This window comes from Typha angustifolia, chromosome 4, assembly GCF_048772165.1.
Source record: "Typha angustifolia cultivar Huaian chromosome 4, ASM4877216v1, whole genome shotgun sequence".
NCBI lineage: Eukaryota > Viridiplantae > Streptophyta > Magnoliopsida > Poales > Typhaceae > Typha > Typha angustifolia.
Genome location: NC_133242.1, coordinates 991,211 through 1,014,144, shown reverse-complemented (window position 1 = coordinate 1,014,144; position 22,934 = coordinate 991,211). Strand labels below are relative to the sequence as shown.

The 22,934-nt window shown below is 43.9% G+C and overlaps 9 protein-coding genes across 10 annotated transcripts; 6 read left to right on the top strand and 3 right to left on the bottom strand.

Annotated features, from left to right (window-relative positions):
- Nucleotides 1-241: 241 nt before the first annotated feature.
- Nucleotides 242-4,653, bottom strand: LOC140758759 (uncharacterized). 2 transcript variants are annotated; one of them, XM_073095037.1, is made up of 10 exons: nucleotides 4,410-4,653; nucleotides 4,224-4,328; nucleotides 3,413-3,474; nucleotides 3,244-3,327; nucleotides 3,109-3,140; nucleotides 2,909-2,990; nucleotides 2,308-2,536; nucleotides 1,637-1,864; nucleotides 1,118-1,410; nucleotides 242-806 (listed from the first exon to the last, which is right to left on the bottom strand). In XM_073095037.1, the coding sequence occupies exons 1-10, from the start codon at nucleotides 4,431-4,433 to the stop codon at nucleotides 446-448; spliced, it is 1,500 nt and encodes a 499-aa protein (XP_072951138.1). In that variant the 5' UTR covers nucleotides 4,434-4,653; the 3' UTR covers nucleotides 242-445. The 2 variants fall into 2 exon arrangements, with proteins under 2 accessions (XP_072951138.1, XP_072951139.1); XM_073095038.1 differs by lacking the exon at nucleotides 4,410-4,653 and adding an exon at nucleotides 4,114-4,153 and having other exon boundaries at nucleotides 4,264-4,309.
- A 275-nt stretch (nucleotides 4,654-4,928) lies between these two features.
- LOC140758760 (uncharacterized) lies at nucleotides 4,929-5,806 on the bottom strand. Its single transcript, XM_073095039.1, has one exon. The coding sequence runs from the start codon at nucleotides 5,796-5,798 to the stop codon at nucleotides 5,151-5,153; it is 648 nt and encodes a 215-aa protein (XP_072951140.1). The 5' UTR covers nucleotides 5,799-5,806; the 3' UTR covers nucleotides 4,929-5,150.
- Nucleotides 5,807-5,872: 66 nt separating this feature from the next.
- LOC140758758 (E3 ubiquitin-protein ligase RSL1-like) lies at nucleotides 5,873-8,631 on the bottom strand. Its single transcript, XM_073095035.1, has 3 exons — nucleotides 7,828-8,631; nucleotides 6,895-7,631; nucleotides 5,873-6,566 (listed from the first exon to the last, which is right to left on the bottom strand). The coding sequence occupies exons 1-3, from the start codon at nucleotides 8,215-8,217 to the stop codon at nucleotides 6,185-6,187; spliced, it is 1,509 nt and encodes a 502-aa protein (XP_072951136.1). The 5' UTR covers nucleotides 8,218-8,631; the 3' UTR covers nucleotides 5,873-6,184.
- A 1,621-nt stretch (nucleotides 8,632-10,252) lies between these two features.
- On the top strand, nucleotides 10,253-11,642 carry LOC140759521 (fe(2+) transport protein 1-like). Its single transcript, XM_073096101.1, has 3 exons — nucleotides 10,253-10,806; nucleotides 10,908-11,057; nucleotides 11,131-11,642. Exons 1-3 carry the CDS (start codon nucleotides 10,282-10,284, stop codon nucleotides 11,434-11,436), a joined length of 981 nt encoding a protein of 326 aa, XP_072952202.1. The 5' UTR covers nucleotides 10,253-10,281; the 3' UTR covers nucleotides 11,437-11,642.
- Nucleotides 11,643-12,329: 687 nt separating this feature from the next.
- LOC140759482 (probable BOI-related E3 ubiquitin-protein ligase 3) lies at nucleotides 12,330-13,458 on the top strand. The gene is made up of 2 exons (XM_073096060.1): nucleotides 12,330-12,685; nucleotides 12,753-13,458. Exons 1-2 carry the CDS (start codon nucleotides 12,545-12,547, stop codon nucleotides 13,224-13,226), a joined length of 615 nt encoding a protein of 204 aa, XP_072952161.1. The 5' UTR covers nucleotides 12,330-12,544; the 3' UTR covers nucleotides 13,227-13,458.
- Nucleotides 13,459-13,891: 433 nt separating this feature from the next.
- Nucleotides 13,892-16,004, top strand: LOC140759122 (acidic leucine-rich nuclear phosphoprotein 32-related protein 1-like). Its single transcript, XM_073095598.1, has 2 exons — nucleotides 13,892-14,570; nucleotides 15,612-16,004. Exons 1-2 carry the CDS (start codon nucleotides 13,965-13,967, stop codon nucleotides 15,798-15,800), a joined length of 795 nt encoding a protein of 264 aa, XP_072951699.1. The 5' UTR covers nucleotides 13,892-13,964; the 3' UTR covers nucleotides 15,801-16,004.
- A 604-nt stretch (nucleotides 16,005-16,608) lies between these two features.
- On the top strand, nucleotides 16,609-18,182 carry LOC140759091 (uncharacterized). Its single transcript, XM_073095562.1, has one exon. The coding sequence runs from the start codon at nucleotides 16,863-16,865 to the stop codon at nucleotides 18,096-18,098; it is 1,236 nt and encodes a 411-aa protein (XP_072951663.1). The 5' UTR covers nucleotides 16,609-16,862; the 3' UTR covers nucleotides 18,099-18,182.
- An 852-nt stretch (nucleotides 18,183-19,034) lies between these two features.
- Nucleotides 19,035-20,572, top strand: LOC140759060 (uncharacterized). The gene has a single exon (XM_073095525.1). It carries the CDS (start codon nucleotides 19,146-19,148, stop codon nucleotides 20,343-20,345), a length of 1,200 nt encoding a protein of 399 aa, XP_072951626.1. The 5' UTR covers nucleotides 19,035-19,145; the 3' UTR covers nucleotides 20,346-20,572.
- A 229-nt stretch (nucleotides 20,573-20,801) lies between these two features.
- On the top strand, nucleotides 20,802-22,762 carry LOC140759326 (F-box protein At5g49610-like). The gene is made up of 2 exons (XM_073095857.1): nucleotides 20,802-22,109; nucleotides 22,495-22,762. The coding sequence occupies exons 1-2, from the start codon at nucleotides 20,950-20,952 to the stop codon at nucleotides 22,499-22,501; spliced, it is 1,167 nt and encodes a 388-aa protein (XP_072951958.1). The 5' UTR covers nucleotides 20,802-20,949; the 3' UTR covers nucleotides 22,502-22,762.
- Nucleotides 22,763-22,934: the final 172 nt, after the last annotated feature.

Genomic DNA, 22,934 nt, shown 5'->3' with positions numbered 1-22,934 from the left:
GCCGAGCCTTGTTGACATCTTAAATATGTCACCTTCCCGGCAATGTTTAAACAAAATCAAATAATTATTTTATCCCTAATTCTTGCTCCCTTTCTTTTCACTAAAATAAATGTAAATAATCCCTAGATATAATTATCCCAAAGGGCAAAAAGAAAAAACTACTAGAATATTTACTTCAGAGCTGTTACCTGCTTGTGTTCTATACAGTGAGGATGGTAATAAATATTGAACACCAGCTCAATCACAACAAACCAAGAATGGAAATTTTATTATTTCACCTGTATAACTCAATACAGCCGACATCAGACTTAACATCAAAGAAATTTGCCGAATGAATATTTCCTAGCAGTTCTCCAATTAAAAAGGTCAAGCAGATTCCTAATACTTTTCCGGCAAACAAACAGGAAAAGGTTTTATCATGTATTCAGATGGACACACACAGAAATCAGTGTTGGAAAGAGCTCCCTCCATGTTGAGGGGTGTCATTAACTGGTGGGCTGACGACAGGGATGTCGAAGCTTCTTCCCTCCGCTTCAGGGGATATTTCCCGTACATCGGCTATCCTCGCATCTGAGGACTGGTAACCACCCCACTCAGCGTCGCCAATAGAACGAATATCAACTCCGTCAATTGCCAACTGAATTATGTTGTCCCCAGAAACTGGAATGGAACTCGAGTCACTTAAGCAAGCTTTATCCACATCATCTTCAGATAAGTCCACGTGCTTTGTCAATGGTGGAGTATCATTGGCGCCGGAGCACGACTCTGATTTCTCTTCACAGATCTGTTTTGTGTTTCCTTGTTCCCTGTCAAGGAGATGTGCTTTGCTAAGAACGAGAGAAGAAAATATTCGGAAATGTAAATTAACTAGAGTAATTGGCCTAAAAGCTCATGCTTGCTTCACAACAGTTAACATGAAAGGGACAAGAGAGGTGACAGAGAAATTGGTGGAGATCAGAGGAGGCAAAGAAATCCCCACCAAAGTGTAGAGAAGGCAACTGGGATCAGAACCATATCGTTTTCAAATCATTCTTGTTATTACAATTTTTAAGATACTCGGTTCAATTAATCCGACTAGACCAGTAAATAATCAATAGAGGAGAGATCTTAAACCAACCTTTGGACTTGTGATTCCAAAACAGTAACAAGAGCAAGGAGTTCTTCCTTTTCTTTGTCAATGGCCTGAAGTTTTTCTGCAGCTTCCTTTATGCGAGCTTCAGCATCTGCTTCTGAAACCCTAGCTTTTTCTTCAGCTCTGACAGCAGCTGTTTCTAATATCACCGCATGTTCTCTAGCTTTTGCCAGCTCAGAACGCCATAATTGTGCTTCTTGAAGAGAAGAGTCTCTCTGCTTCAGCAACTGCTCTTTCTCTCTGCTCAGGACTATACCCTTTTCTTCAGATTCTCTTAACTGTAAAACCAACATGAAAGATATTTAACATCAAGAATATTTGGTCTATTTCACCCCCAAATTTTTTTTTTTTCTTTCATTTTGCAATGAATGGAAGCCAAGATTTACAAAGTTTTACATCTTGGAAATTGGAAGTCAAGCCAGAGAATCATCTGAAGCTACTCAACTTGAAATAAATAGAAATTGCAACTTGAACACCGTCTAAGTAGGATAAATTATTTGTCACCTTAAGCAAGGATGATTCTAGTTGTTTCTCCAAATCCTTTTTCAGGCGCTCAAATTCTGCACATATAAGTCTTCTCTCTTCATCCATTAAGTGAGCTGCAGAAGCAGCAGCTTCAGCGGCCTCTGCAGTCTCCGTTAGTTTATCTGCTATCTCTCTTATAGTCGAATCTCGAGCACGAATATCCTTGGATAACTGCTGTAGTTCCTCGTCTTTTACTCGAAGAGTCTCCTGTGAATACAGGTAGAGAACACCATAAGTCATATCAACTATTATCCAAATATGAATATGAGTTCCTAATACTCGCAGTTAATTTGCCAAACTAACTACAACCAGAAGATTTCAACTCATGAGATCCTACAGGATAATGAAATTCCAAGAGAATGTGCTGATGCAAGCAAATATCAGCATTTTTTAAGAGATAATAAATTATTTTTGTAGCATTCAGTTCCTTCAACAACAGTTTAGATGCTCAAATCTTGTTCTTTACATTCTCTTTTTTTTGGTGAAAAAGGGGCAAGAACCCTACTTCGTTGAAACTTAATTAGAGCTGTAACGCCTATCTGGTGAAAAGCCAGCAGTAATTTTAAGCCATTATTACATGCAATCAGGTTAAACAGGCTATTTAATTGGCTGATAATAAGAAATAAATTCAAGAAAAGTTAATTGCATACCTTCATGATTGTTAGATCATCTAATTGACCTTCCATTGCATTATTTGCCACAAAGCCCAAAGCAGCTCTCATGGAGATCTTCATTGCTGCTTCTATTTCTTTGGATGCCTCCATTGCAGTTGCATTTGCAGCTGCAACTACAGTAGCAACAGTTCCCAATTTTGCAGAACCATTCCCAGACAATGAATTCACAGCCTCTTTATGAGCCCGAAGTACCAACTGAGTTGCACTGGTTGACAAGCAAGATACAATGTTAGCAAAAACATAGCATAATCATCAATAATGAGAAAAAACATACCACTAGCCAAATCATGCTGGGAAATTGGGATTCTAACTTCAAAAACATAGCTATATAAACAAATGATACAGACAGGTGGCCAACCACAAAATTGAGTATTGCTCATGATACACAATATTTCGGAAAGGATTTCTACATCATAGACATGTAAGCTCTATAAGTGCAGAATAGATATGCCATCTATCACAAAAGGATAAATTATTGGTGACACCAGCAATGCTACAATAAAGAATTAAGGAAGTAGAGAGCTTAACATGATGTAGATTAATTGTATAGTGCAAAGGCATAGATTCATAAGCTTACTGTAAAGTGGATACCCAAGCTCTTGCAGCACCGGGAGTTTCAGCACAAAGGAAGTAGTCCTTTTTCTGAGGAGTTCCAATATCTAGTGTGTGGTTAGTTAAGAAAACAAGTAAGGTTGTCTTGAATTAGTATTATTAAATAAAAAGCAGAACACAACCAATTAAAAAATAATTTAGGCATTCCAACAAGTATATGGATACAAAAACAACAGCCATCGTACTTTGGTAGCCCTCTGTAACATCAAAAGCAAGAATATTTTAGGAGGTTGTTATAACATCTTCCTACAAAGTGGCCATGAACTATACAAAGATGAAATGCCAAGACAAATATCTTACTGGAAGTTCACAGGAGACAAAGTGATTGTGCTTGTTGAGTCAAATATAATTGTTCCCCTGATAACTGTTTCATTTCTCCGAGCCCTATATGTAAGAAGATAATTAGATATGGTAACAGTCATACAGTGTCAAGAAAGAGATTCATTACAAAATCGACAAGACGCCATACTTGTACTCCATCTTTCCAGTACTTGGATCCAAGATTACCCACCGTTCATTCCATTTCCTCAGCTGTTAAATGAGAGAAACAAAATCTGTCACGCATTGAAATAAACCCTTTGTAGGATAGCTAGAGTAAGATTGATAAAATTCCAACCAATTATTCAGCAGTCATTCTAAATGTTCCATCAATGTACATCAATGTCAATGAACATATTATTACAGGCCAAATGGCATCTAATTACTAGATGGGCATATACTACATTTGCTATAATAAGATGAAACTGCAGTCAGTATTTTGTGTCTTCGCTCAAAATAAGTAAGCTGACGAGCATAACACCTTACTGTCCAAAGGAAATATTGACATGATTTATTGATTAAATTTATAATTAAACCAAGAGGAAAGCTCAGTTTGATATTTTTAACTCATGTTGTTCCTCATTGGCATACATGAAATCTTCGTGCCCCTTATGTCTAGTACATTCACATCAGAGCCACCATTTGACAACCATTTGACAATCAACAGCTTAAACATCCATAGGTCTATCATCTATGACTCTCAGATCTCGAGCATTAAGTATCACATTCCATCCCTCTTCAGTGTCTTTTGATTTTATTTAATAAGACCATGCTAATATATCATCGAATCCAAAATGTGAAGAAGAATAGAGCTAGCTTAACAATTCTAAGAAAATTCACTCAAAGACAAACCAGAAAGATGACGGAATCCCAGTAAAAATCCAATCTTTACCTAGAAAACACAAAATAGAATAAATTCAATTAATTGCAACAGAGAAAAAACAATGGATCAAAAGCCATACTGTTTCGGAACGCTTGAGAAGTGGGCCCTGGAGCAGATACCTCCCCGATCCCAAGGTCAGCTGCCGCTTTATCTTCTCCAAGCTACTCTCCGTATCTCCAACGCTCTGAGACACCAAGCAAGGAGCGAATTAGACGGGAAAACCCCTAATTTTCGATAACCAACGGTGGACCTAGAGATAGCCTACCGCGCTGCTCCCATTGGAGGCCATCGGCGAGAGGAGACGATAGATTAGAGCTGGGAGCGAGGAGGATTAGGGTTTCTTTTATGCGAATTATTGCTGGAAATTAGGAAGGGGGAAGGACGGAGTTTGGGGGTGAAAACTGTTAGGTTCGACTTCTTGACTGGTCGATTGGGCCGGCGTCGACGTCAAGGAAAGTTTCGTTTTCTCATTATTTCTTTCGTTTTAGTTTCACCGATACACCTAGACCCCGAAGCCGTAACCCCCGTTGCTTATTTCCGCATCAACCCTTAAATTATTTATATTTACTCTAAAGTACCTCCTCCCATAATCCCATTAGTTATTTTTAGATTTCTCTTTTCATTATAAATGACATGTTAATATCACTCTATTAATATTAGATTCTCTGAAGATCATTTTATCTTTATTTAAAAATATATATTAATATTTTCCGTTAACGATAAAAAGGTGGACAAATAAAATGAACAATAATTAAGAAGTCTTAATATAATTATATCTGACTTTTAGTCTCATATATGCTAAAGATTTAACTATCGAGATATATGTTTTTGCTTTAACTTTCAAATAAGTTAAACAAAATATATACACAGCAAGAAAAACAAAAACAAAACAAAAAGATTTTAAACAGAAAATAAAAATAAATAAAAAAATCACCACCAGTTTACACAAAATCTACGCCAACTCAAGAGAGGGGGGAGAAAGAATAAGAAAAAGGAAAAAGAAAATCTAGACAAACTTGTCGTCTTCCTTCGCGACAAAATCCGACACCTCGCTGGCGGAATCCATAGCAGACCTAACAAGCTCCACCACTCTCGCCGCCATCTCCTCCAATCCCACTCCTGCCTCCGTCGTATCCACCACTATCCTCTTTACGTCCCCTGTTTCGTAATCCGTGCACCCCCTGTACCCCTCCACTAGCCGACTCAGCTCCTCCCAATTCGCTGGCTTGTGCCACCCCTCTCCTCCCTCCGCCGCCGCCGCCGCCATACTCATCCTTCCCCTCTCCTCGAGCCGCCGCCGCCACTCCCCGTCGTCCCCCGGCCGGCACTCGACGACGACGACGCGAGATCCGAGTTGGAGGAGGGCGTCGAGGTGGGACCGGCGGGAGAGGGGGGAGTCGACGACGACGGAGAGACCGAGGCGGAGCTGCGTGGCGGCGGATCGCCAGAGGATGGCGTAGGAGAGGTCATTGAGGAGGTGGGGCGGGACGAGGACCGGGGGTTCTTGGAGCGCGAAGGTGCAGTCGCGGACATCGTCCTTGTCGAGGAGGGGGAGGCGGAGGGCGGCGGCAATGGCATGGGCTAGGGTGGATTTGCCGGTGCCTGGGTGGCCCTTCATCGCTATGATCAATGGCCGAGATCGCTCCTCCGCCATGAGAGAATCTCCGCGTCTATGGATCGCCTCACCCTCTATCCTTATCCAAAGTACGAGAGGGTGTAAACTAAATATAAGAGAATTGTCCGTTACTGTGTTAACGGATAAAGATTTATTTATAAATGTTCGTTAAAGCTAGAACATCCCTGTTACAGTAAGTCACATAGAAGAGGCTAAGTGACATTTTGCCTTCATTAAGTTCAATCCAAACTCATTCATTCTCCAAGAACTATGATTACAAAGGTGATTCTATTGATCATCTGGTACCGTAAAAACTTTCAAAATAATTTTGATGTTGAAGAGCAGAATCCAATAATTCGCCAAAATATTAGGTAAAACCGTAAAATAACTTGAGAACATAAGATGTGGGCAACTTCTAAATGTTTTCACTGCATAAAATCATCGTTGTAACTATCGCTGATCACCGAGACAAACCTCTCAAGCCATGGAAGCTGGTGGAGGTCCCTCATGGTATCGAGGTACGAGTCTGAACAGCGAGGCGGTGACTGGCACGCGGGTTGATCATTCATGCCAAATCCTCCTGCAAGGAACCTATGTACCAGACCTAGCTGTTCTCTTTCTTGCTCTGTGTAGCCTTGTGTGGCATTCGATATCGGATCGAAAGTGTCCCAATTCCACACTTCTGATTCTCGAGTCGAGAGTGCCTCATAAGATTCTAGGTTATCTTCGCGGCGGAATGCACATTGGCAACTCTGAACTCCATTTCGATACTCAGCCCCACAGGAGTAGCAGAATTCATGCCCACACCTGTCAAAGATGAAAATAAATGTGATCTTCTGCTCAGGTTTTGTAAATAATAAGAAGGGAATTTAGCAAAAGTTTGAACTTGTCATTTGACATTGAATCAGGATGCAGAGCTGCAATATTTTGACAAAAGAGCAGCAGTAGCAGGTAGGGAATCACAAGAAACTCTAGTCATGGCCAAGGACTACATGTGTTAAGCCGCTATAACTGAAAATAATTGTAAGGCAAAACGTGAAGTGTAAAGAATTCTATGAATCTCTCACAGTTTCCAGTTCACATTGGATAAGTTTGAAATGCAAATTAAGACAACATGAAGGTATGAAGGTAATACCAGCAAGCCATGTAGTAACAGCCTTCTGTGAGCTCAATCATCCGCCCGCACTCTTCACAGTGTCTCCACCTATTATTTTGCGCCAGGTTATGCGACGACATCTCTCTCACACCCCTCTCATCACATGCCATTGAAGTATGCCATGGCACATTACAGCTAATACAGAATTCTCGGCGGCACTCAGTGCACTCAACACAATTGGCATCATTCTGACTTGATGAACTTGAGCCAGAAGACACATTCTGATGTGCCCGCAGTTGTACTGAACAATCTTGAAAGGGGCAATCGATTCTTTCCCTGTCGACAACGCCAGCTTCCATGGAGGCTCTTTCAAACGATTCGTAGCTAGTATCCGGAAGAAAAGACTTGGACTCAATTGTCGATACGTAATATTTACAACTAACTTGTGGGCACCTAATAGGAACTTTTGATGCCCCTAATCTTCCTTCCATATACATAACCAAGCAATCAGAGCAAAATTTGTGGGAGCAATTCAGCTCTATCATCTGCAAACTTGGCTTCTCCTCACAACAGATAGGGCAGTAATCAACCGAGTCATTCGCATCAGAAGGTAGATCAGCAACGCCCATGGCTTCTCGCGCCAGGTGCAACGGTCGCTCAAGCTCAAAGCTAGGAACCAGTGTTAAATCAAAGTCTTCTAGTTTGTCAGCAAGTTCTAGAATCCTGTGAGCTAGAGCTACCAAAAGTTTGTCTTCAAGTATTTCTGTTTCTGCAATCTGTGAGATAAGAGAATGAAATTATTCATTTAATGCTCCGCAGCTCTTGTACATTTTGATAGCAGAGATTAACTAAATCATATGACAGTCTCTATTTTAAGAAATATATATAAAGGATTTAGAACAGAGAACAAGGCTAAAAGATGTACCAATCTCTATTTTTCCACTGATGTTCGTGAAATTGGTGATTTCTTACCTGAAAATAAAGCTTCTCTGAATCCGTAAACGCGTAAATTTTCTTAATACCATTGTCCAGAGCCACCAGGAGACCATCCAGAAGAGCCAAGTGGTCAGCCACTAACTCCTCTACACAAAGATCCAACTTCTTCTGCACTTGGAGTATAGGAACCCCAGGAGATCTCTCCATGACAACTCCAATTCCTGAGACCTTCGAGCCCAATCCCTTCGATTCCGAGGGAGACACGCCCTTGAAGAACATACGAAGCGAGAACTCATCGAGATCATTATTGGAGGCTAAAGAATCCTCTATCTCTTGCCACTCATCTTCCGCAGAACAACTCTGGAATTCCTCTTCGGCATCAGAATTGTCGAACAACCCATCTCCAAAACTATCCAAATTCTCCATATTTCTGATTGAAAACAAATATCTGCCGACTCTATTTGCGTCAAGTTGAGATTTTTAATCTAACACGAGAAATAACTCATCCCAAGTAATATAATTCATCTCAGGAGGAAATCGCGAAATGGGTTCTTCTCACCCACCCCACCAAACCAAAATCAACCAAAGACCCAACCAAGGGAATGAGAGAACCTTCCATTACCAAATATATAACCACAAAGATCGCCAAAATAGAGCTCGTCCCCGCCTTTAGGAACCAACCAAGCATTTCCCAACCGTCGAGTCTTCTCGGGGGGAATCTCTGAATCCGGAACGGATCATTGCCTCAGATAACTCTGACACGAAGAATAAAACTTCTCTTTCCTCCCCGTTTCTCTCTGCGAAAGCGAGGAAGCCTCTGAGAAATTATTCGAAGGATAAAGACGAGAAGGGGAGAGAGAGAGTGAGAGAGAGGACAAGGAAGGAGAGGGGAATCGCGTCTGAGTAGCGTACTAAATTATTCGGGAATGGATCCTCTGCAGCCATGATTATATGAACGTAATAAATGAATAATTCGTAGGCTACCTAATACTGCACAATGGATCAAGTTTCGCCGTCGGGGTTGCAGCGAATCCTATTTTGTAAATATTCCCTTGGTAGGAGTGGTAATCGTGGTTTGTAGTGGGGCCAACTAAAGTGCCCGTGGGGTCCACGGCGCCAACCACTGCTTCTTCTTTTTCTAATTTTTTTTCACCAACTAAATAGTAATAACATAGATGTGAAAAAACTTATGAATTACTCCCTAATTTACTAACTTGTTTAGGGAAAAATGATTAGCGTTAATAAACCATATAAGTTAAATGCTTAATTTTATAGCACATTGGTAAGTTAAAATTGAGCCAAAATGGAGATAGGTAAACTATAATTTTTCATAAAAGCTAAGAATATGTAGTTACATATAGATAGAGAGAGAGAGAGAGAGAAGACATTTCTGTTTTGCATTATTACCGTTGCTGAAATATCGCATTCAGTTAAACCAGATCGTAGTACAGGGACTGACAAAAAAAGACAAAGTGGCGTGCACTATAAGCTAAAACCATGAGAGCAACTCCTCTCTTAAGCCCATAATACTACGGGAAACGTGAAATCCGGCCTGGTCCATTGAGCACCATGGCAAACTTAATTACGCCTGTAGCCGAAGCTTGAGGACCAGACTAATGAGAGTCTGGCAAATATTAGGTCACCACCGGTACCGTCAAAATAGACGAGCAGTTTATACTTAACTTGATCCGGCTTAATTCAACTCGGTTTGAGCTGAGTTGAGCCTGAGCTATCAATTTAGGTTAGAGATTAGTTTCAAGTTAAGCATTGCACCATGTCATCACTATATTTTAATAATTGAATTTTATAAGTTTATATTAAAATGTATGGATTTAAATTTCTTTTCATAAATATTAGGATTGGAATTTAGTGAAATTTTTGTAACATTATTTGTGCATTATTTAGATCTAATTTGATCTGTTGCTTAAAGTGATTAACTACCGAGAAAGACCATTTTATTTAACATATAATTAGCCTATGACTTATTCCTTATTAGAAAAGTAGCACTTAGTGATGATATCATAATAGAAAAAGCCAAAATTTAGAAAGGAAAAAAGAAAGGCTATTTGATTTGCTAACTCATTGGAAGATGAGGAATTAGATTTAGATGTGTAAACAAAGAATTAAATTGGAATCGCCACCTACTTAGTTACTAACAGTAAATTTCATCCGGCCATCAACTCGGACTTCCCGCTCGACTGACTGGGCCCCACGCCTCCACGCACCAGTCTCGAGTCCGGCCCGTGGCCCCCACACAAACCACACGTGCTCATCTCGAATGCCCTAACTGCCCCTCAAAACCAATCAACTCCTCGATCCTCGTCCAGACTACACAACCACCTCGAGGGGCATCTCAGTCATTCCACTCCCCTCGACTTCCCGCTCAACTCGGACTCCTTTGAATCCTTCACTCTATATAGTGATCAACTGATCGCAGAGTTACAACTCCACAAAGCAAAAAATAAAACCTAAGTAGCCTCTATCCATTCCATGGCCTTATCCTACTACTTATCCGCCCTCCTTATCCTCCATCTCCTCCTCCCTTCCGCCCACTCCATCTCCGACAACCCTTGCGCCGCCACTTCTCGCGGTGAATGCTATAATAAACCCTACGCTATGCGCCTAAAGTTCATCGCCATTGCCTCGATCCTCATTACCAGCCTCATCGGCGTCTGCCTGCCGCTCTTCTCCCGATCGGTCCCAGCGCTACGCCCCGGACGTGACCTCTTTGTGATCGTCAAGGCCTTTGCGTCGGGGGTCATCCTCGCGACCGGGTACATGCACGTGCTGCCGGACTCGTTCGATGACCTAAAGTCGCCGTGCCTGCCGGAGAACCCTTGGGCTAAGTTCCCCTTCACCACCTTCGTTGCCATGGTATCGGCTGTGATCACTTTGATGCTTGACTCACTCATGATGAGTTACTATAAGAGTAGTAGTACCAGAAGGGATGAGATCATTGACGTGGATAAGGATGTGATTGGATCTGATATAAGGAAGAATCGCATCATAGCTCAGGTTTGTCATCTCAAATTCTAGAAAGTTATATATATATAACCATTTTGCCTTTTGCTTTTAGTATCAAAGTTCTTGTCAAGTGCTTACTACTTTGCTTGCAGGTACTAGAAATGGGAATAGTGGTGCACTCTGTGGTGATAGGATTATCCATGGGAGCGTCTCAGAATCCATGCACTATAAGGCCTTTGATTGCTGCTCTTTGCTTCCACCAAATGTTCGAAGGAATGGGCCTGGGAGGTTGCATCTTGCAGGTAATAAATAACAAAGCTAACCGTTTAATTCAAGTAGGGCAGTATCAAACCTGATTGACTAATCTGAATGCAGGCAGAGTATGACATGAAGATGAGGGCAATCCTGGTGTTCTTCTTCGCCACAACGACCCCGCTAGGTACGGTGCTCGGTATCGCGGTGTCTAACGTGTACAGCAGCGCGAGTCCAACAGCTCTGATCGTCGAGGGAGTACTTAACGCGGTGTCGGCTGGGATTCTGAACTATATGGCATTGGTGGAGCTCTTGTCTGTGGAGTTCATGGGGCCTAGGTTGCAGAGTAGTGTTAGGCTTCAGCTCTTGGGCTATGCTGCAGTATTTGCTGGTGCTGGTCTAATGTCTCTGATGGCAAAATGGGCTTAAAATTGAAGCAACACTATATTGGCTCTGCACCTAGCACTGGCTATAGACATTTCATGCGGTTAGGGTTACTTGGCAGACCTTGATAGGCTTCAGATTAGAGATTTTTGTTACTTTTGTTTTCAGAAAGAAAAGAAAAATCCCATAGGAAATGAAATTTAGAGAGCAATGATAGTTATGAATAGCTTCTACCATTAAATTTGCCATGACATGCGATGTTTCTAGTTTTGAGTTCTTGTTGGCTCTTCAATTCATCAATAACATTAATGAGTATTTAATTCTACAACATGTAGTACGACAGAGGACCTATCTTTGGGGCCCAAAGGTTCAACTAGGAAGGATTCCAAGCAATGCTAGTATAAAGTCGGGGGGTAAGTAGAAGACTAAGTCGGGAACTCAATTAGTTAGTTTTATTTTTTAGTTTTAATTTTTAAAAAATGAATTTAATTAGATAAAAAGATATTTAGTTACTGAATCAATTTAAAAAAGATTTCTAAACTCAACGCAAAACATGTTTCCGGCTCACAGAAATGTAAATGGCAAGGATGTGAGATGGAACCTCCAATGGCAGTGGTGGCAAGTTGCCTACACAACTAACTTTCAGAATGACAAGGAATTATTGCTTTGAAAAACTTTTGAAGTGCCTTTACTCCAGAACTTGGAGCATATGATGGTACCTGGCAAACCTACCCTTTAGTAGGTTTAACTTTTGAAATTTTTTTCATCTTGGTAGCTAAGGTACTATGGAAAGGTTGATATACCTGCCAAGTCACTCGTGCTGGTCGGTTCCGATGCACTGTTGGATGCGCGTCTGCCAAATAGATCACGCGCATTGTATATATTTTTTGCGGATCTGCGGCACTGAATCCTAAAAACAACAAACGTACCACCAAACTACCAGCAAACAACATCATAAAAAGCACAAATTTAGTGGCAGTTGAAGCCCACCATCTTCACCTCTTCTCCTCCAAACTCAACAAAAGCAGGCGCCTTTTTTCACACACACCATGCATCAAAACCACATCACACCCCTTCTTATTCTATTCCAATATATATATACACATACACACACACACTAACCTCTATTGTCATCCTATTGTCATGCAGAGAGATGGCCAACTTGACGGATAACCAACCTAACGGAGCCGGCACCGATGCGTTGCTTCCAGGGAAGCTCTCCTTCCTCGGTGAAGACTTCTCCTCCCACCTCCAGCAACAGATGCTCGACGTTGATCGCCTCGTCCTCTGTCATGTAATCTTCTGCATTAAACTCCCTAAAAGAAGCGACTTTGTGGTTGAATGCGTGCATTTTATTGCAGATGGGCAAGGTTACGGCGGAGTTGATGGAGCGGAGACGAAGGTTGCTGAGACAAATGCTCGCGGCGATAGAGCAAGGCGCCGCGAAGAGGCTAAAAGCCAAAGAAGAAGAGATCGAGAAGATGGCTAACCTCAACTGGGCGCTCCAGGAGCGGATCCAGAGCCTCTGCGTCGAGAACCAGATATGGCGAGACTTGGCGCAGAGCAGCGAGGCGACGGCGAACTCACTGAGGACTAATCTCGAACAGGTGATGGATGCTCAAAGTAATGCCGGAGAGCAGCAGAGATGCGAGGATTCGTGTCGCCCGAGAGAGGAGAAGAAGGTTTGTAAGAATTGTGGAGGAGATGAGCCGTCGGTGTTGTTATTGCCATGTCGGCATCTGTGTGTATGTGCGGCGTGCGGTCCGGTGGTACGTCTTTGCCCAGTTTGTAGATTTCCCCACAACGGCGCTGTTCATGTCAACTTGTCGCACTAGAGAGCAGAGAGTTCATCATCGTCGTCGTCGTCATCATCTACCAAGGGTAGACGAGTAGAAAATTTTACTCCTTTTCCTTTGCTTTCCTTAAAAATCCTGGGAAATTTATCAACTCCTCCCTGTATTTTACTTCTATCATTATTCACATACTACTATGTAAATATTTATTAGTTGATTATCACATTTTCTTTTTAACGCCCTCAGAACACCCTGACTGTCTGAATATTTAGTTACTTTAAGAAAATAAAATTCTCCATTTATTTTCACAGTAATCTAAAGAAATTATTCAAGGCTATTTTATAGTATTAAGCTTGTTTTACATCTATACTTCTCTACTAACTAACTATTTAATTAAAAAAAATTAACGGCAAGGTATTTTAAGTAAAATGCAGGGGTTAAAAGACAAATATTTATATGATCGGGTATGAATTTTAATAACACAGGGTGTCTACTGTAAATTTTCTAAAAAGAAAATCTTTAATACTACAGTCTACTGTTAGTACTTAGAAGTAGATCCGTCTCTTGGACATAGATTTTGGGCTAGTCTTAGCCGGGCCCATCCCAATTAGGCCTTATATGGGCTGGGCCCATAAGCTTCATATGCTGCGGTTTCTATCGTTTTATATTTGGAATATTTGCAAAGGCACGTCGTAATTTGCAAAAAAAGGCCGCTCCAGGGGGGTTTTAGCTGCTCTCTTCCTCTAGGGTTTGGGGTTTATCCTTCTACCTCCTCTCGCCATGGCAGATTCTTGGGAGCAAGCCGTGGCGGCGGCCCTCAAGTCCCATTCGTTGAGCTCTCCGCCTCGGACACTAACCCTAGACGGCGCCGTGAAGTCCCTCAACGGCCGGCTCCCCTCTTCGTCCCTCTTCGAGCGATTCCAAACCCTAGACCACCTCTCCCTCGCCAACGTCCGGCTCTCCTCTCTGGAGGGGTTCCCCCGCCTCCCCAAACTCCGGCGGCTCGTACTGTCCGACAACCGCATTGCCGGCGGGCTCGGAGAGCTCGTCGAGGCGGGTCTCGGCGAGCTACGGGACCTGGATTTATCCAACAATCGGATTCAGGCGATTGATGACCTTGCTCCACTCGCGAAGCTAGGGCTTGTGTCGCTCGATCTATACGAGTGCCCCGTGACGAAGATTAAGGGTTATAGGTCAAAGATGTTTGAGATGATTCCATCGTTGAAGTATCTGGATAAGATGGACGCCGATGGAAAAGAGCGGTTGGATTCGGATGAGGAAGAGGAGGAGGAATCGGATGTGGAGGAGATCGATGATGATGAGGAGGATGAGGACGAGAACGGTGAAATCGAAGAGGAGAGCGATGGAGAAGAAGAAGATGATGAGGTGAGTTCATATTTTCTTCTGTCTGTTTATAAAGTTTTGAGCTTGATATCATTTATGGCTGTAAATCTTTGTATAATGATTGGTTCTAGTTTTGTCAGAACTTTATTGAATCCATGTCTCATACTCTGACTTGAAAAATAAGAATAGAAATAGCCATTGTCATTTGTGTTTGCTCTTGCCATTGCAAGATTCTTTATAATTTTTGAAGTTAAAAACCCACCAGCCATAGAAAGCAAGGAGTTTTTGTCTAGACATCAGGTCGACTTAGCATTCCTTGAGTGAAAACTCGTATAACTTGGAGCAATTGTACTTGATATTCACGATTAAGCGCGGGAGGAATGAAGAACTTCTTGTTGCAGCTCAATCAATCTATTGTTTAGTTCTTTTTTCGCACACTTCTACAACCGTGACTAGGGTTAGGGAAAGAGGGTTGCACTGGGTAGCTTGACAATATGTCAACATGCTGCAAGAAAATATATGAATATGAAACACCAATATTTGGTTAATCCTCCCCCTGTTTTAGAAACCACATGAACGAAGATAAGTTGTTCCTTATATTGATGGTGCACCTCTTAATTGAGCTGACTGGTGGTAAAGGATTCATCTTTTGAACTTAAAAAATTGGATTTGCGAGACTTTTGTGCTGCTGCAATTTTGCTTGGTATGTTTTCTTTTGATCACTACGAAAGATCTGTCAGGTTGGGTATTTGTTTCTCACTTTCAAATATTTTGGAATGCTCGAGTCTTTGATCATCTATTCTCAAGTCATTAATCATCATATTGTTGTATCACTGGTCTCTACATCGTTTCATCTTTTTTCTGCATGGGTGCATATGCATGCACATGCTTCTGTACTTAATATTTGGTTTCATTTTTCTGGTCGTTGTGTATCTCTATTTACTTGGATACCGTTGTGCGTTTGCCTGCTTTACACATTAGATTAGAGAAGGTCAAATTTTCTTCTTAGTCAAGTTCTTATTCTCCATTATTTTATCAGTCGATTGGAATTAACCTTTTGTTGTCTGGTGCGATCCTGTGTAGGATGAGGCCCCAGAAAGTGAAGTTGATGCAGAAAGTGAAGAAAGTGAAAGTGAAGAAGTTGATGTTGACAAGGAAGGCTGTGGCCCGCCAACACAATTCTCTCTTCAGAATAGGAGAAAGAGGGATCGAGAAGATAACCTTGTCGGCGAAAGCAATAAGAACTCAAAGCTAATTAAAGATCAACACTAGCTTCATACATGGGCATTTGAGTATTAAAAAAGATGGCATCCTCAAGACTGTAAACTTATGTATGCCATAGCTTGGAAGAAGCTATGTAGGATCTCTAAATAGCAGGCTTCTTCACCCAAGCATGTCAAAATTCTCTAAATAGCTTATTCAATGTGAGTTATGTATACATTCTTGCTGGATGGATCTTAGATGCTTTGTGAAAAATTTTAATGTTTTATTTTGTTATTCAAAAGTGCTACTTGCCATTTGGATCATCTTTTTGCTGCTCCTAAAGACCTAAATGGGTATATTTTACAATAGTTGAAAACTAACTAAGCGAATCATATATGTTTGCATATAGTGCTTGATTTCTATTGGAGCATATCAGAATGATGGCAGGGACTCAAATTTTTATGTGATTATTGTTAAGGTTATCTAGACAGTTAGACACAATCTATACTAAATACTTTGTCACAAAATCCTCCACTTAAACATAATATTAATTGGCTATCTATATCAAGGTCTCCTCCAGTCAAGTCTTGTGCCTTTCTGGAAGTTTCATACAATGACCTTGTGGCTTGTGGCCTTCAAGACTTCGAAGACTTCAAACCAAAATTAAGCTTTATCTCTTAAAAGGTCTAATTTATCACAAATATTAGATTGATTTATCCGATATAAATATCTTATCTCTTAATTCATATTGATATTAGGATAGAATTCTTTAATAACCAAAGGATACATACTCGTTATTCTATAAATATACGGTTCAAGATACGAGAGGAACTAAAAGGCTATGTACATGATTTTCACTGTCCAAATAATTAAAGACAGAGATATTAAGGATAACGATGTCAGGTAAGTAGTAAGTATATGCTGGCACACGGGTATGCCAGCATATATTGTGTGTTAATTTATTAGTTAATATCGTTCTACTAAATGCTTATTAGTTAATATTGCGGAGGATTACAAACTTTCGTATAGAGAGAGGGAGGAGAGAATGAGAAACTGCGGAGGATTAGCAGCGTAGAGGAGACCCCTCCGTTGACTCTCAAATCAAGCGAAGACCGGACGAAGAAGACTTGTATGATGTCCGACGGCTCCGGGAACCAAGCGGCTGCCGCCGTCGAGAATCCCGATGAGGAGGACGCGCGCAAGTCCTTCCGACAGCGCTTCCGATGGGCTTCCCGCGACCGGCTCGGCGGTCGGACCGGCGACATCATCGCGGCGATCAACAAGCCCCTCGCTGACGTCGTCCGCGACCACGTCCTCCTCTACCTCCCCCCCGCCTCCCTCTTCCGTTTCCTTTCCGTTCACCCTTCCTGGCGTCAGGTGATCTCCTCCGCCCTCTTCGCCCACACCCACTCCCGCACCCACCTTTCCCGGCTCTCCGGCGTCTTCGCAGGAAATGACACTTCTGCCCCTCGTCTCACCTTTTTATCTTTCGACCCCAGAGTCGACGTTATTCCCCGTCCTACCCTCTCCTTCCTCCCCGATAGGCTCATCTCCGTCCGTTGCTCATCCAACGGCCTCCTCTGTTGCTTCGCGAGGCGCACCAACGCCTACTTCATCTGCAACCCCGCCACGTCGGATTGGGTTCGGATCCCAGCTCCGCCCAACGACCCGGGTCCGGAACCGCCACTAGCCCTGATCTTCGAGCCCTCGGCGTACAACTTCCGATCCGATTTCACCCTCGCGTGCGCCTTCGAGATGTCGGGTGGATCGGGGGCATACGGCTTCCAGACCTTCTCGTCGGCCACCGGCCGTTGGATGGTCTCCGTCGCGGCAGCTCCGGTGGAGGGTTTGGATGCCCGCTCCGGCGTTTCCGCCGGTGGCGCGGCGTACTGGAGGACGGCGATCGGGACGGTGGTGGAGTACGACCCCGCGAAGGATCAGGCCCGGGTGCTGCAGTGCCCGGCGGATGCGGGGATGATGTGGGAGCTGGGCGCCGCCGCCGGCGCCCTATCCTGTGTGGCGGCGACGGAGTTCGCCGTCACGGCCTACGCGCTCGCCCGGGGGGACGAGTGGGTGGAGGTGGGCTTCGCTCCCGTGGAGCCCAGCGGTGGGGAGGAGGAGCAAGAAGAGGAGGAGGAAGAGGAGGAGGAGGGGGTTATCGTGATCCGCGAGCGCCCCTGGCCGTTGAGATTCTACGGCGCGAATCTGGAGGCGGCGCTCTGGGTGGACGGGAGCGTGGTGGCGGTGGACTTCCGGGGCCGGCGGATGCGGAGGATCGGATCCGTGGACGCGGATCCGAGCGAGATGGATTACGTGGCGCACATCAACACCCTCGCTCCAGTGGCCAAGACCAGAAAAACATTCTGATGCAGTCGTTCTGCATCCTGTCTGAAAAAAAAAAATAATAATAATAATAATATATATATATATATATATATTATATTGATAGCATTAGTTTGTGTGATGGTAACACCTTATTTTTAATTTTCTGGAAGTTACACTGCAGTAGCCTTTTCGTTTTAATAGATACGTTAGCAGAATAGTCTTGCTGCTTTATTTTCTGATTATTTTATTGACCGATACTACCCCCATTTTGGGACAACAATTTCTTTCTCGTTTCCTTCTTGTCTTGCTTATTGATTAAGGAATTAGACTACTAATATATACACTATTTTTTTTTTTGGCTCCTCAAAATTCTCTTTTCTTCACTAATATCTTATAATATATATAAGGTGAAAATGTTTTGATAGAGGCTCACAATTTAATTACATATATTAGTGAACATGCAAATTAATATAAATTCACTTGAAATTATTTAACCATCACATGACAATATAATATTCTTATATAAGTAGAATACAGTTTCATTGCCTATGATACACTAAATATAATATAATAATCATAAAATCAATTTCATCACTCTTATTCTTTATTTTTTATGGACAATCAAGCACCTTCTAAACAAATTATATTAGAAATTATAATTGTCTATTTGTGATACGTTTTAATAATGTAAATATCATATTTATATTTTTGAAGGCTCATTTCATCATTATTAAGACATAGTGTGAATTAATTTTTAACAATATCTAAATATTTGCTAAAAATAATAAGGATGAGAGTAGAAAGATAAATTAGTTTAAAATATAAGCAAGTAAATAATTCTAAAAAATTTGATAACTTATTCAGTCCAATGATCCAGAGATAGTTCAGAGTTATATTTACAGAGTTTTATTACATAATTTATAATTATTTTATAATTAAATTGCAGAGGATTAGAAACTTGCGTATAGAGAGGGAGGAGTGAATGGGAAACTTGCTTATTTGTTTTTGTATATTGTTAGCACTTAGCAGCGTATAGGAGACCCCTCCGTTGACTTGATCTCAATCCACGCGAAGACGAAGAAGACTTGTATGATGTCCGACGCCTACGGTAACCAAGCGGCTGCCGCCGTCGAGAATCCCAACGAGGAGGACGCGCGCAACTCCTTCCAGCAGAGGCTCCGATGGGCTTCCCTCAACCGGCTCCGCGGTCGGATCGCTAACATCATCGCCGCGATCAACAAGCCCCTCGCCGACGTCGTCCGGGACCACGTCCTCCTCTACCTCCCCCCCGCCTCCCTCTTCCGTTTCCTTTCCGTTCACCCTTCCTGGCGTCAGGTGATCTCCTCCGCTCTCTTCGCCCACACCCACTCCCGCACCCACCTTTACCGGCTCTCCGGCGTCTTCGCAGGAAATGACACTTTTACCCCTGGCCTCACCTTTTTATCTTTCGACCCCAAAGCCGACGATATTCCCCATCCTGCCCTCTCCTTCCTCCCCGATAGGCCCATCTCCGTCCGTTGTTCATCCAACGGCCTCATCTGCTGCTTCGCGTGGACCACCAACGCCTACTTCGTCTGCAACCCCGCCACGTCGGATTGGGTTCGGATCCCAACTCCGCCCAACTATCCGGGTCCGAACCCGCCGTTAGCCCTAATCTTCGAGCCCTCGGCGTACAACTTCCGGTCCGATTTCGCGCTCGTGTGCGCCGTCGAGTCTTGTACTGGATCGGGGGTGTACGGGTTCCAGACATTCTCTTCGGCCACTGGACAATGGTGGGTCTCCGATGCGGTGGCGCCGGCGGAGGGGCTCATCGCCCTCTCCGGCATATCCGCCGGCGGCGCGGCGTACTGGAGGACGGCGATCGGGACGGTCGTGGGGTACGATCCCCCGGCGGATCGGGCCCGGGTGATGACGTGTCCTCCGATGGCGGCGGATATGAAGTGGGAGCTCGGCGCCGCCGCCGGCGCACTGTGCTGCGTGGCTGCGACGGAGTCTGCGGTCATGGCCTACGAGCTCGGCCGGGGGGATGAGTGGACCCAGGTGGGCTTCGCTTCCGTGGGTCCCTTCGGCGGCGACGAGGAGGGCATCGTGATCCGCTACCGTCCCTGGCCGTTGAGATTCCAGTGTGCGAAACTCGAAGCCGCTCTCTGGGCGGGCGGGAGCGTGATCGCGGTGGACTTCGCGGGCCAGCGGACGCGGGCAATTGGATGCGTTGGCCCTGATCCGAGCATCATGGAGTACGTGGCGCACATCAATACCCTCGCCCCAGTGGTCAAGACCGTAGAATAAACGACGACCGTCCATTCTGCTCTGATGCAGTGTAAGGAGTAAATATATCGTTAGTCATTACATACATTAAAATGTGGTTTTCCGTAGAATGATCATGGTGTTGCAATTATACCCCTTCTCCTTTGCTTCACTCATTTTGTAGTAGTTTTGGTGATCATAATTAGATTGAGATTAGTAAATACGGATGATATTGGAATGTGTTGGAAATTAGCAAGTATAGAAGTGTAATATATAGAAAGAGGCAATAATGGATAGTTATCTATTCTAATTATTATTTTGACGAGGTAGCTAGACGGATATTTAACTTAATTTTGGAGAAAGTCTAATCTAATGAATCAAAAACTCGATTTAATACCCCACACAACCACAAGTCCACAAGGCCGCAACAAGATAACAACAACCAACGAGTTGATTTAGTCTTCCATACAAATAAAATAAAAAAAGAAGCTTACCGGGTCGGATCTTGAACGAAAGTCTAAGATGAAATGACTCCAGGACCCGTTGTTATATATATATATATATACATACGTGCCACAACAGATACGAAGACCATAAGAAAGGCGAAGCCAAGACCGAGACACAGAGAGCCGTGAGAACAAAGTCAATGATGCCAATGACTGACTTGGTCGTCGCCGCGGCCGAGGAGGATATCTTCGGCATTGGCCCCGCCGCCTCCTCCCCCTCGGATTCCGAAACGGGTACGGAGGAGGACGACGACCGCTTCGACGAGCTCGCTGACACCGGCGAGATCCTTGATCTCGGAGCCAAGAAGCGGGAGGATTTCTTGAAAATACGCTGCCTCGTCTTTCCTCGCCTCCCGGCCAAGATCCTCCTCCGTTTCCGTTCCGTATCCCCGGAGTGGAACCACTGGATCTCGGGCCCGTTCCTAGCCTACTCCCACTCCCTCCAACCCCGTTCCGTTTCCGGCCTCTTCTTCCACCTCCCCGATAACTCCCTCAGATACTCACCGTTCGATCCCTACCACTCGATACCCAACCCCAACCTCTCCTTCCTCCCCGAGCCTGTCGTCATCAAGTCCTCGACGCGCGGCCTCCTCTGCTGCCGCGGTCAAGAAAGTTTGGACTACTACGTAGTGAACCCCACCACAACCACGTGGACCCTTCTGCCGCAGCCGGCGATCGAGCACGGCAACGGCTCCGTCGTCGCCGTCGTCTTCGACGAGCCGTTGGTCTACAACTTCAACGCCGAATACCACGTCGTCGTCGCCTCCCCGATCATCGACGGCGCGTACTGCTTCGAGTCCTTCTCGTCCGCCACGTGGGCGTGGAAGGTCGGTACCGAGATCTGCCCCGCCGAGGAGGTCGTCGGCGTCTCCGGCGTCGCCGCCTGCGGGTGGGCATACTGGAGGACGACGATAGGGCTCGTTCTTGGCTATCATCCGGCGGCCGACACGTGGCGGTTCTTGGACGGGTTGCCGGACGGGGTCGAGGGGGAGACGTGGTGGGAGCTGGGGGAGATGACCGGGAGGGCATCTGTCACGTGCACGAGGGAATCGGACGTGGAGGTGTACGTGCTCGAGGACGAGGCGGGGAGGTGTTGGAGAAGGGTCGGGGATTTCAAGGGGGTAACGGAGAGGCCGGCGCTGAGGTCGCAGGGGAAGGCCGAGGTGCTGATGTGGCAGGATACACGTGTCGTCGTGAGGGACCTGAACGGGAGGAAGCTGAGGGAGCTCGGCGAAGGTCACGTGCCGGAGTACTGCGCGGATTTCATACCCTACGTGAGCACTTTGGTGGATGTCAAGAGGTAAACAAGCTTCTTCTCAACTCTCCTTTTCACTTTGCTGGATATGCTGTTAACCTACTACATCATATGCATATCATCATTATAATTCTTTTTTTATTATTTCTTTTATTATTGAGAGAGTAGTGAGAAGCTTAATGGGGTTTCAACAGGAGCCTTTTTAATCATCTGAATACCATTTCATTAGCGACATACATATCATTATTAGTTCTACCAATACCGATATGCATACTTGAAAGCATTACGGATGACAACAATAAGAACTTTGGAGTTGCAACAAGCACAGATGTGATCACAGAGATAGAGATCTCTCAGCCTATCAAATTACAATTGAGATAGTGATATTTGACGTGGAAGTGTGACTTCTTGGTTTCGTAACTCATTACAGGGACTAGAAAACTGAACGAGGGAATGCGCAAGGAGTGTTCAGCTCTCATCGGAGTAAAATCGAGAAGCGAAGGGAGCTCAATTATACCAGTTCTTCTAAATGTAAAGACTAAAGTTGGGATTTCTTTCTTTATTTTCAGTGTGTGATCACAGAGTATATGCACAAACGACGCAATATTACTCTTTTATATTTTGCTCCGTATAACTGGCAGCGAGGCTTCCTCTTGGAGTGCAATATTAAGAACCAAATTGGAACCTGTTCTTGTTCATCATAATTGCAAAGTTATTGTGCAACTCGTGAAAAGGGTATATTACCCTAAACTCTAAACGAAAGAATGGTGTGGATCATAAATTCATAAAACTTTAATACCGAAAAAAATAAGCTATCGCCTCAGCCTTGCATGACATAATTGCAAGCACATTCACAGTGACGCTATAGAG

Coding starts and splice junctions, on each gene's coding strand:
- LOC140758759 (XM_073095037.1), bottom strand. CDS start 4,433: ATGGCCTCCAATGGGAGCAGCGCG. Junction 2,991..3,108: donor GTACGATGGCTGTTGTTTTT/GTATCCATATAC, acceptor ACCACACACTAG/ATATTGGAACTCCTCAGAAA. Junction 1,865..2,307: donor ATGATCTAACAATCATGAAG/GTATGCAATTAA, acceptor CTGTATTCACAG/GAGACTCTTCGAGTAAAAGA.
- LOC140758760 (XM_073095039.1), bottom strand. CDS start 5,798: ATGGCGGAGGAGCGATCTCGGCCATTGATCATAGCGATGAAGGGCCAC.
- LOC140758758 (XM_073095035.1), bottom strand. CDS start 8,217: ATGGAGAATTTGGATAGTTTTGGAGATGGGTTGTTCGACAATTCTGAT. Junction 7,632..7,827: donor CAGAGAAGCTTTATTTTCAG/GTAAGAAATCAC, acceptor CTTATCTCACAG/ATTGCAGAAACAGAAATACT. Junction 6,567..6,894: donor TGTTACTACATGGCTTGCTG/GTATTACCTTCA, acceptor CATCTTTGACAG/GTGTGGGCATGAATTCTGCT.
- LOC140759521 (XM_073096101.1), top strand. CDS start 10,282: ATGGCCTTATCCTACTACTTATCCGCCCTCCTTATCCTCCATCTCCTC. Junction 10,807..10,907: donor AGAATCGCATCATAGCTCAG/GTTTGTCATCTC, acceptor CTTTGCTTGCAG/GTACTAGAAATGGGAATAGT. Junction 11,058..11,130: donor TGGGAGGTTGCATCTTGCAG/GTAATAAATAAC, acceptor ATCTGAATGCAG/GCAGAGTATGACATGAAGAT.
- LOC140759482 (XM_073096060.1), top strand. CDS start 12,545: ATGGCCAACTTGACGGATAACCAACCTAACGGAGCCGGCACCGATGCG. Junction 12,686..12,752: donor ATCGCCTCGTCCTCTGTCAT/GTAATCTTCTGC, acceptor ATTTTATTGCAG/ATGGGCAAGGTTACGGCGGA.
- LOC140759122 (XM_073095598.1), top strand. CDS start 13,965: ATGGCAGATTCTTGGGAGCAAGCCGTGGCGGCGGCCCTCAAGTCCCAT. Junction 14,571..15,611: donor GAGAAGAAGAAGATGATGAG/GTGAGTTCATAT, acceptor GATCCTGTGTAG/GATGAGGCCCCAGAAAGTGA.
- LOC140759091 (XM_073095562.1), top strand. CDS start 16,863: ATGATGTCCGACGGCTCCGGGAACCAAGCGGCTGCCGCCGTCGAGAAT.
- LOC140759060 (XM_073095525.1), top strand. CDS start 19,146: ATGATGTCCGACGCCTACGGTAACCAAGCGGCTGCCGCCGTCGAGAAT.
- LOC140759326 (XM_073095857.1), top strand. CDS start 20,950: ATGATGCCAATGACTGACTTGGTCGTCGCCGCGGCCGAGGAGGATATC.